The sequence below is a fragment of the Mchenga conophoros genome, linkage group LG11 (assembly GCF_057382185.1).
Source record: "Mchenga conophoros isolate Kocher_MC1m ecotype Shallow Benthic linkage group LG11, M_conophoros_male_GT1.1, whole genome shotgun sequence".
NCBI lineage: Eukaryota > Metazoa > Chordata > Actinopteri > Cichliformes > Cichlidae > Mchenga > Mchenga conophoros.
In genome coordinates, this window is record NC_140536.1 from 16,659,091 (window position 1) to 16,670,491 (window position 11,401).

The following is an 11,401-nucleotide window of genomic DNA, read 5'->3' on the forward strand; positions in this document are numbered from 1 at the left end:
GTGCATCAAAATCAGCCCTGTTTCCATTCTTATATATATATATATTTTATAATTTCCAAAAATGTTTCATATGTGCACACACAACATGGCTATTTAACAGTCAGCAGTAAAAGCCTTCGGTCACAGATCATTGTTGTGGATGAAATCAGCTTGAACTCTACCCACAGCACTTGGCAGTAACACACCTAAAGCGTTACCTGGGTAGCTCTGCACACCCGAAGATAAAACAAAGAAGATCGACCTTTTACTTGCCAAAACAAATTCCCAGACAGGATCCTTCAAGAGTTGACAATGTGATTTTTCTTCTTTCCCAATCTCGAGGGTGTTTTTTGGTAACTGCACGGTTATGCTCAACACAATGCAATAACCCCAGATGTGAGGTAATGCCAAGCACTGTGGGGGATGTTTCCTTATAGCTGTTCTCTCTTTGCTGTCTCTCTATAGTAACACCCATACAAAGATGTGGATACCCTTCCCATCCCCATTTACATTTAACCAACCAGCTGTGTAAATTAGCATCCACTAAAAAGGAGATCAAAGGCTTTACACTGCTGATGACGTTTGTTAGTTATACCATGAAAGAACACGGTACTCCCTGTGGGACAGAAAAAGCCCTCTGTGTTTCCGTCCATTTTGTTCACCTAATGCTAGCTGCCCAGGAGCTCATCCAGGCCAAGAGAGGGCATTTTATCAAAGTCACAGGATTCAAACAAGTCGCTAATTCCCTGGTCGTCTCCCAAACCTAACAGGTAGTCATCTTCTTGGTCCAGAAGAGTAGGCCCAAGGTTTAAGAAAGGACCCAGGGATGAGGGGATCTGGTCTTCTGTCTGCTGCAGGAGACTGGTGTAAGTGGATGAGATGGGTGAAAGAGTTGTGACGGAGACAGCTGAGGAAGAGGAGGGAGGTGGAGCCAGAAAGGGGTTAGGAGAAGTGGTTGTGCAGCTGGGATCTGTGGAAGGAGAAAGAGACAATTTGTTATGACACCAAAACAACCAAGAGTACCACTGGTCTTCAAAGAAGCTGTACGGCTGTTTTGTTGCACTGGAAGCAAATCTAGTGAGCTCTGGACGTCTCTTCTGGAACCACTTCTAGATCAGCACTGAACACTGAACTCCTTTCTTACCAATCCATTCATACTATTTAAGAACAATGAAACAAAGCATGTGGTTTTCATTCACTTCAGTACAGAAAACTGTTTAAATGTTGCCAATTTCTGTGACTGTAATAGAAATGGGGATTTTTTTTCTCCATGTGTTTAAATGATCATGCTATTTTTTCTTTTACTCAGTCTATGGATATATGATACGCAAAATAAATGGATCAGCTTTTCATTATGAATGACAAAACAAAGTGCTGCGGTACACTACTATCCATCTGAAACCAACCTTGAAGGACTTTGAGGAAAGGAGAGTTCCCATTGATGTCTGTGTTCCCATTTTTTACGGGACTCCTGGGGTCGTTTTCCTCATCCGGGCACAGCAGAACTTCTATGGGACCCTTTGTGCTGGTCAGGTGTATGGATAAACTCTACAGAGAGAGAACAGGTACTCGAATCAGAACAACAATGCACATAAATGTACTACTGATTACCAACATGTGCACACACCAAATGGAGTTTATGCATGTAGCAATGTATCTAAAATATGATCAATTCAGTGCAATGATTTCTCAGACTGACCGAGCCACTCAGAAATCATTGTTGAAGGACAAATTAAAACTAACGGTACCAAATTAAGTTTAAATCTTTTTTTTTTTTTTATTCAAAGTTTACACACAGATTTTAAGGGGAAAAAAGTGTCTGTTACATAGGCCAGCCCAATTTCCGTTTCTATTAAATGGTTCGAACATACAGTAGAGTACTGAGGTTCACGTGACTGCCAACCTTGTTGCATTAACCTTTGAGTCATTTTGGAGATATGACCATCATAGTGACAATGTAGGATCAAGTTAATAAGGCACCAGTCACATGGGCTTAGAAACCAGCTAGGGACCATTTGGCAACCACCCACTCTGTGTGTGTGTGTGTGTGTGTGTGTGTGTGTGTGTGTGTGTATTTGGGCGGGGGTTATTCCCCGACCAGTTACGTGGATGCTGGAGGCTGATGGCAGTCGCTGGAAAATGACACCCATTTTCCCCCCACATGACAATACGGGAAAAAAGATGCATTTTGCCCAACCAGAAAACGGTTGCTAGCATATCCCTTCAGTTGCTTATAGTTTCCATGAAAGTGACAGACTTGTCTGTAAACACTGTCCAGCTGCTCTGAGCTGTAATGAAACAGTGACAGTGTGAAAAAGCGTAAATGATGACCACTCGCCTTCAAACTAAAAGTTTACTACTTTTCCAAGATGCTCTACCGCTCAAGATAGTTAGCAAGAGTCTGCAGAGAACCATGGAAAAATACTGGCAGTGGTCAGTAGTACCCTTCAGCCTTCTAATAGGTGCACCTATGGGACGAATTTCAAAATCCTAGGTGACCATCTTCTAAAGTTATCGCATTGACAAAATATTCAGAAAACTTGACCTCCGACCCCTGATCTTGAGGTTGAGGTCACTGAGATTCAAACTCGTCTGAGTTCTCCTGTTATCCATTTACAAACTTGGGGGTCCACATCACCCGCCTGCCCACCTGCGCTGCAGGGTGCTGACAATGCGCCATCAACCTTTTACGGTTGAGGCGTAAAAAAACAGAACTACTGGCAACCGGGAAATCTGCTACCAACTGGTGCAATATAGGAGGTTTTCATGCAGCACCTACTTTCCAACAGATTTCACCCAGCGAAAACCAGAAACCTCCATGAACCACTCCGAACCAATCAGGCAATACACACATTATTGCCTAGCAACCAGTGGTTGTATAAGATCCAATATGGTGGACAAATCTTGAGCAAGATGTGCATGACATCACGTTGAAAAACTTCAATATAGTTACATTTAAAACTGACTGACTTACCCGACTAAGGTCAGAAGTGAACCTAACCAATATGAAGTCTTGTCTATAAAAGAACTCAAGTCATATGCCAAGTGGTCGAAAAAAAAAAAAAAAAAAAAAAAAAAAATCAGGCGCGTGTGTTTGTGAGCATGTATACAAACCTCTTCAGGGTCCGGCACTTCTAGTTTGGTGTCTGTGGGCGCTTTGACGACAATAACCGTCTGGTCTCTGAGGCTCCCTTGTTTGATATCTTGGTATGTTACATAAGCATATGTGGAAACAGCCGGGTTAAAGAAATAAAACTGCGTCTGTGTTGATACAGAACAGACTATATGAAATGACCTGCATTCTGTGACATGTTAGAAAAGAGATATTTGTTCGAGGAGAAGTAAAACACAGCTAGTTGTTCCTGAAGGCAGAGCTCTTAAAGTACTGAAAGCATATTACAGCTTTTTGAGAAGAGACTTTTAGACTAAGAAACAGCCATGTCACCATTATGTGCCTGTCTAAACCCCCTTTTGGCATCATAAAACAATTAGTGAGACTTAAAGAATTCATAATGACAATTTACAAATGAAAGGCACGAGCACAATTATTTTTGCAACTAGCTGTACTGCATGGTATTTGAAGGAGTTTGAGTGTGCAAAATCTGAGGACACGGGTCCATGAGGAAAAGATCTCAAGCCTCTGCGTCTTTACTGAGCAGTGCACACATGCAAACCATGACTATTAAGTTCGATCACAAGGTAATCCATTTTTTTCCCTGATGATTCTAATAATTGGCTGCAAGCTAATGTTATGCAGAAAATCTTTTTTTATATATGATCTACAGGAACATTAACTTCTGATGATTGTGTGATCTTCTACGCATCCTATGTGTGAACTTGCATTTGTGCCTCTGCAGTCAGTTCTGGATCTCCTCCAGTTTGTCAGAAGTGTTATCATTAAACTTGATTTTTAATTTTAGGGAAGTGGATAACGTTGTAGGGAAGCAACTTTGGTGAGTGGGTTATTGGTGAGTTAACACTGTGCTGGTGTGAGGGACAAAAAAAGAAGTCTGTTTTCAATACACAGAGATGAATCGCCACGATTGATGAAGTCACAGTGAACAGCGCTGAAAAAAACTGAAGAGCGTTTACCATTAGTACCTACTCAGATCAGCAAGATGTGACTCGAGTCTTGTGGCGATACGACTCGTTTTCCATTACAACCAAGTACCAACTGGACGTGTTTGGGGTCGTTATTGCAATGCGGCTAAGCACTACAAAGGTGGACGTCAAGGCAACGTTACACCTGCTGCTCAGTGTGTAGCGTTTCAGACTCAGCAAAGTTGTTTCTGTCCAGCTGTTTTCCTCATTGCTGGGTTTAATAAATGGCGGTTTTGATTTTCGTGAAGGAGACACTCATGACTCACTGAGTGACCCACCAACTAGCCGATCGGTAGTATGCATTCTGTTTACATTACATTTTTAGGTCACTTGGAACACCGGCCTGGTACCAGGTCTCATCACCTAAAGGAAAATCCTGAAAACTGTGGCGAGCCGCCCTGAGTAGGTACTAATGGAAATGGTCCAGTGCCACTCCTCACCTGACACGCTGCCCTCAGGCTTCCAAACTGAACTCCTACACCTGCTGAAAACTAATCAGCTGCAGCTCAGACTTATGAACAACAATCCTCCACATAAAATTTGAGTTAATTTGAAACAGACCTTGACTTTGTGCGCTCTGTGCAAGTTTAAATGAAATCGCAAATTACACAGTTAAAGGGTTATAGCACTATAGGACCTGCTGCCTGGACGTGACCAAGAAAATCACCTTTACTGGGGAATCTCCCAAACTCAAATCAGCAAAGGCTTCTGATGTTTGGCGTTTTTGATCAGATCGCCTGTGACAAACTTATTTGTAATAAAACAGCCACTCCCTACATGAGCTGCAGCATTTAAGAAGCGAATGGCTTCCCTAGTCAAGAGCGATTTCTAACCGACTTCAATCTCATGTCAGAACGTATCAATACTCCGTCAGCTTCCTCCCACTGATCTGAAGAAGCACACTGCTTACAGAGACATTTAAAAATCTATCATCAGGTTGTTTCTGATTCTCCAGTTGTCACTGCTCTTAGTAAAACTGCAGTGGACACTCCTGAAATGAACTTGCTTGGTGTTTGCTCAGAAATCTGCAGTTTTAGTAGATTACAAACAAGACCTTGCAATCCTGTAGTGACTTACTCTGCATCTTTACGAGATTTATGTTGAACTAAAACTTTAGCCACAATCTCAACTAACAAAAGGATATTTCTGGTTGCCTGGCAACTCGCTCATGTGTCTCATATCCAGAGAGCATCTCTGGATGAGTTGTTCGAGCCTCTGCTCTTCATCAGCCAGCGCAGAAACTTCAGCTGTCAGTCTCTGTCTCTGGCTCAGCGCCCCTTCGACCTCCAACAGACTACAGCCCCTGTAAATGAAAGAAAAGCCAGTGCAGAGTGAAATACAGCGGTTTAGAGTCACCTAAGGGTGCTCAATTGCAGCCATTTGGTTTTTAGTTTCAAATATTTGGCACATCAACTTCAACAGTGCAAAAAAGTTCTGATTTCTTTTCAAGTAAACACAGGATTTATGTTTCGGTACGTATGAGCTACCTCTCACTTAAGCACCTTTCCTTCATTACAAAGGTGTGATTACCAGGCTCCACTGACCGCATATCCTGTAAAGAACAAGTGACTTCAAAACATAAAACTGGGGAAACTACCTTCAAAGTATTCTGACCCAATAAATTTCTGTAGTCATTTCCAACTTTAGTGCCTGACAGGGACACGACCTACATCTTAGGCCATGAGAGGAAAATCAACAGAGCTTTAAAATAAAACCATAACAGTACATACAGCTCACAAACATGACTCAAAATCTGTTTAAATGAAAAGCCACCCTAAACTGCAAAGCACAGGTGTCTCGTGCCCAGTTATGAACTTATGAGTTCTGAGTGAGCGAACTACTAAAATGATTCGAGTGTCGGCACTTTTGGGTATCCTCATACAACACATCAGCTGAGGTAAAGAAAGAAGCAAAGATGGAGGAGAAAGAAAAATGCAGAGTCCAAACCAAGCACCTGCATGGCAGAGTGAGGGAGAATAACCACTTACATCCACTGAATGTTGTTCTTGGATTTCTTCTTGATGAGGTGAATGCCTTCTAGTACATTGGTGATATCATACAACCGCCTTTTCTGTACCTGCAAGCGAGGAACACACGTACAGATTTAACGGCGTAACTCATCAGTCGCTAAAACGCTGACCGAAAACAAAGCATCTTCCTCAATTTACCTGTAAGGTTTCAGCAGCAAGGTTGAGGTCCAAAACACCATCGGAAGACTGAGCAAGAAGGTCCACGAACTTCTTTGTTAAGAGGCCCAAAGATGTGTCGTACCGCGTCTTCTCTGGTGGAGACTTGGGTGCTATGGTGGACAAAAAGCAGAAAGAAGGGGAAATTAAGTAATTTAAGCAATTTGAAGGACAGTTTCTAGCCAAGACATGAAAACTCAGTCATTGCTAGATGCAGTTTCACATGAGAGGATATGGCTGAGCGAAACGCAGCTTCATCAATATGTCCGAGAGTCAACAGGAGTCCAAGAGCAGCAGGGGTGTCAGAAGAAGCAGACTACCTGCTGGACGGATGGGTGATCATACTCTGTTTTGTGTTGTGACTCATTCACAAAGACAAAGAGCCAACTTTGAAGTCATTGTTGGAAACAAGCGAGGCATTTTCATACTGGACACATTTACAGTACAAATTGCTCACTAACACTCAATATTGGGAAAACCGAAGACAGTTTTTCCAGGGAAATGCTGAAAGGGAAATGACTCAGCGACAATCGCCGGCGTATTTTTGTGAAGACGAGCTACAAGCCAGTTTGGCAAAAAAGGATCACTTTTTAATTCCTCTGTCGGGTTGCAATTTAAAGCTAAAAGTTTTTTAATTTTAAAGGCTCTGTTCGCACAGTGTCCCATTCCCGTTCTCAGTGGGCAGAGCGGTTGTGACCTCCCACAAGACCACGTATTACACTGCCACGATCACTAGATTCATGTAAAAGAACCAGATCTCTCTCCCCACTTTCTTTTTTAAATTTTCTAAGAATGCAGGCCAAATAAAACACCAAGCTAACAGGAAGTTACTTACTGTGCTTGAATATAGTCTGGAAGCAACACGCTTCATAGGAAACACTTCCCTGCTTTTCTTTAATATGTTGAGAGAGTTCCCAATTTCAGCTCCATAGTTTAGATACACAATACTACTGTTTATATATTGATGAAACAGATTAATCAACACCACTAATATAGTGATATAACACTGGAGAGATTTTTCTTCATGGAAAGCTGAGTGAACCACTCGGAGAGAACCAAGGACCTTACCTTCATGATGATGTTTAGCTCAGGGGAAAAAATAAAACTCATTTTATTGGAATAACCATAAAAAAAAAACAACAAAAAAAAAAAAACAGCTGTATCTACACTGTTCCCATCTGTGCTGCTCGGCAGGAGCGTGGACACGATGAAGTTGAAACAATCTGCAGTGAAATGAACAAACAAGATGACAGAGGGCTCTTAAGAGCCACCTTCTTACTTCTGGGTGTCTTCAGCCGTGCCCCATTTGATGCCGCGGCTCCTCCTCTACCTCTTGGAGTTTTGGCTGGTTCTGTCTGGTACTGGTGGTCCGAATCATCGAGCGCCAATCGCCTTTTTGCCTAGGAGAGAGCAGAAGGGATAGTTAAGGGTGGATGTGGTTATTTGGCAGTCACTTCCAAAGCCTTTCCATAAGCCTAGTCTCTCTAAAACACAGTATAGGACCAAAGAAGAGTTTCATAGAGTGACTGCTAGTTTCAGGCTGCTTTTAGTCACCAAATGTGATTGTTCTCCGTCGACTACTTCAGTATTCCTGAGGCAACATCAAATCTGAATTGAAAGAAGTTTTGTCAGCCACAGAGATTCCATTTTTTCAAATTTATTGGAAAGGGCAAGCCCAAATAGCTCAAGAGTGAGTCACGTCGACGATTTGAACGTCCCACCACACACCAACGCCAATCCCAATAAATAATCGACCGTATAACTCCACCCAGCCAAATAATTAATGGAAGCATCAAGTAGTTCTGCTCAGTCCAAAACTTAATTCTCAAATCCAGACAAAAATGTCTGATGTCCAATTACCCACCACGAGTCAGTTTAAGCGTATGATTCAGCAATTTATGGCTCCAACACAAGCTTTTATTTAGCTTCATATGCATCTACATTGTCCCCAGATTCATCTGTACCATTCACCATGTTTAAGCCCATTTATGGCATGTGTTGAACATTGGATTTGGTAATGCAGATGTTAAACTTCTTACCATAAACATACCCCATGTCTTGTTTCTTAAAGCACAAAAATACAATAATTTTTTAAATCAAATAACCCATCTCAATTATAGCCCAATGAACATGAATCTGTGCTTTTGCAAGAATCCATCCTGTTTTAGTGTCTTTGAGCAGGACAGCGTGCCACCAGCTTGCTGGTCTGCATTTCCCTCTAAAACTCATGCACAGCAGAAGCCACTTTCCCCTGAAATGGAAAACATATTATAATTTTTAAACCCATACTTACTACTTCATCTTTTGCATAACCCCAGACTGAGAAAGAAAGAAATATGTCCTCTGTTGACAGTCAAAGTGTCAGCCATTTTATATCAGCAAGCAGCTCCCCTCACCCCAAAGCCTTCTCATGGCTCACAGCCTGATATGTGCAGACTGGTTGAGTTCATAAAAGATGAATAACCAGGAGGAGAAAGAAAAGAAAACAACACCCTGAATGCAGCTTTAACTGTTTTGTGTGGTTTGTGCATGTTGAGAATACAGGAAACGTAGAATCAGCACTAAAGCAACAAACTCGGGTTTCACTTTACTTGACATGAAAGGCACCACAGCGTTACTTCAGTTACAAAAGAGTGGCATGACACAGTTGTGCCGAATTAAAAGAATAAGGTCAAGCTCGACAACGACTAACGTTGCTCTCTAATAACCAATAGTGCTACTAGCTCTGATAGCTAACGCATATTTTCAAAGCTTTACCCAAGTTGGCTTGCATCTTCACAGACGACTGGGAGAAAATCTATCGAGCAGATCCCAGACTGAATTGTAGCGATATCTGCGTATAACATCATGCCTTTATAAGTTCCACTAATCATGTAGCGTTAAAACGCTAAAAACAAACATATAGCTTACCAAGAACCGGCCAGGGAAACCATCCCCCAACCCCCCAAATTAAGACACCAACAGCAGCCACTAGGCCAGCGCTAACGTTAGTCATCTCTTACCAATATTTCCATCTGGCTGCAAAGGTGAAGCGGACTCAAAAGCACCATGAAGTCTGCTAACACTCTCTTAGATGACAGGTCTGCATTCCAGTTAACGCTAAACTCACTTAAACTTGTCACTGGCGTCCCCACAGCAAACGAAAACACTTAACCAGCTCACTTGGGTAACTTAGCTAGCGGTAGTTAGTTAGCCACCTCGCTAGGTTGAGTCGAGGGAATGCCCTGGCTAAATAGCTAACATTAGCTGCCCTGAACAACAAGCTCGGCTAGGTTAGCAAGCTAACATTGTGTCGCTGAGCGTAGCAAAGCTAAATGTATAAGCAAGCTGTGTGGATTATTACCGGCGGTCTTCCCAGAGCGGGTCGTTGTCCTGCTGCGTTTGCTGCAGCTTGTTGTGGAGTTGTGTAAATGTTGTTAATCTGAGGCTCGGATAAACACACATTTGATGTCTGTGTAATGTTGCAAGGCGGTGGTGTGGTTATTATTTGGATATACGTAGCGTTTGATTGACCGGGGTTCAAACGATCCGAGAGAGCTGTTAAAATTATATTATTATCCAGAGAAGAGCCTCCAACCCCTGCTAAAATCACTTTTTCCTGAGCCGAGGAGGTCCCTCTTCTCATCTTGCGTATTCAGGGTAACCCCTTTCTTATCTCGGAACTTTCGAGCTCGTATAGCTGCTAATCCGCCGCAATGGTTACAAAAATAATCAGACCAAAGTAAAGACGAGTGTCTGAACTATCGATTTCTGAAAAGTATTTTTCCTTCAGAAAGTGCATTTAGGCAGATGCAACGGATTAAAAAGTAGCGCAACTCTCGTTTCCCCCGTCTAGAAATGGCTTCAGGAAACGGCCTGATGAATGAAGGGATACGGTTTACGCGCTCAAGAACCCTCCCGCGAAACTCAGATTTCCCGGGAAAATTTCAAACAGAATTTACATGCCAGACCCTATTGGCTCCTAACGGCAGAGTACCCACCCATATCGATGTCATTTCGACCAATGACGGCTTCAGATTCAGTGCGCCACGTGTTCATTGGCAGTTGTAAACACGTGACGTCACTTGTCACGCCTTGCGAGCTCTCTGATAGGACGTAAGGTGGCGCCAGAGACCAATTTGCTGAAGAGAAAGCATGAAGAACCAAAACATATCTACGGACTTAAATATTATATTAAATTATATTAAAAATGTAATTATTATCATTAGACCGATTTTTTTAACATTTGCAAAGCCATGTGTTTGTGCTTCTTATCATTTCTGAATACGTTTAAATTAATCAAGTTTGGATCTTACCTATAACTTTAAAAAAGGCACATTGCAAAATGCAGGTCCCAATATACAGTCTCAGTGATGCAAGTGAGCTCAACTCTATGTTGCAACAAATGTGATTTGCTTATTTTTTTTCCATTAGTTTCCAAAGCACCCAGTGACATTACAGATTTTGTTTTCTTTGTTTGTTATTTCAGTGATTGCTTAAATAGTGCACTGTGTGATGTTCATCTCTTTGGACCATGTTCAAGGAGAAAATTACTGCTCTCAAAACCAAACAAAATTGAAATACTGTATTTGTGAAACCACTGTGACAAGAAGGATGATGAATGTAGCCAGCACATTGTTCGGTCAGATGAAAGCATAATAAATTTGTCTGGATTATGGGATCTCATATGTTTGCTATGGAAATGGCTGTTACGATCTGTGAGACATAGAGGAGCGAGTGTGCTGATGTCATCTGCATAAGTGAAAGAATTATAGGGGAAGATATAGATGGCATGAAGTTGCAGCCAAGTGGAAAAAGAATGTTTTCAGAAGTTAAAATGGAAGTTTGTGTTCCACTGTAATTGGAATTAGCACTCAGGTACTGCAAATGAAATTCACTTTATTAACTGATCACCAGCAACTGTGAGCACCTTGATAAAAGCTTAAGTTTGAGCAGTTTGCTAATCTGGAGCATTTACTGTAGGTGTGTGTTGTCAGGACAATGCTGCAATCTTCCTGGGAGTGGACATTCCAGAAAATTCATTCCATCTGACCGTACAATGCCCAGAGAAATGGTAAAATCTCACTGTCAGGCCTCAGTTTGTATGTTAAATTTTAACGTTTTTTGGCAGTACAATTAGAAAAAAAAAAAGAACA

The 11,401-nt window shown here is 41.8% G+C and overlaps 1 protein-coding gene across 2 annotated transcripts; it reads right to left on the bottom strand.

Moving 5' to 3' along the window:
* Positions 1–297: 297 nt before the first annotated feature.
* Positions 298–10,137, bottom strand: LOC146563819 (transcription factor E2F3-like). Of its 2 annotated transcripts, none has more exons than XM_085291133.1 (8): positions 9,610–10,137; positions 7,546–7,666; positions 6,249–6,379; positions 6,069–6,157; positions 5,221–5,383; positions 3,094–3,201; positions 1,386–1,527; positions 298–949 (listed from the first exon to the last, which is right to left on the bottom strand). In XM_085291133.1, exons 1-8 carry the CDS (start codon positions 9,889–9,891, stop codon positions 648–650), a joined length of 1,338 nt encoding a protein of 445 aa, XP_085147259.1. In that variant the 5' UTR covers positions 9,892–10,137; the 3' UTR covers positions 298–647. The 2 variants fall into 2 exon arrangements, with proteins under 2 accessions (XP_085147259.1, XP_085147260.1); XM_085291134.1 differs by lacking the exon at positions 9,610–10,137 and adding an exon at positions 9,269–9,453.
* Positions 10,138–11,401: the final 1,264 nt, after the last annotated feature.

Coding starts and splice junctions, on each gene's coding strand:
- LOC146563819 (XM_085291133.1), bottom strand. CDS start 9,891: ATGAGAAGAGGGACCTCCTCGGCTCAGGAAAAAGTGATTTTAGCAGGG. Junction 7,667..9,609: donor CCGCTCTGGGAAGACCGCCG/GTAATAATCCAC, acceptor GCTCTCTCCTAG/GCAAAAAGGCGATTGGCGCT. Junction 6,380..7,545: donor ACGGCTGAAGACACCCAGAA/GTAAGAAGGTGG, acceptor TGTCCACCATAG/CACCCAAGTCTCCACCAGAG.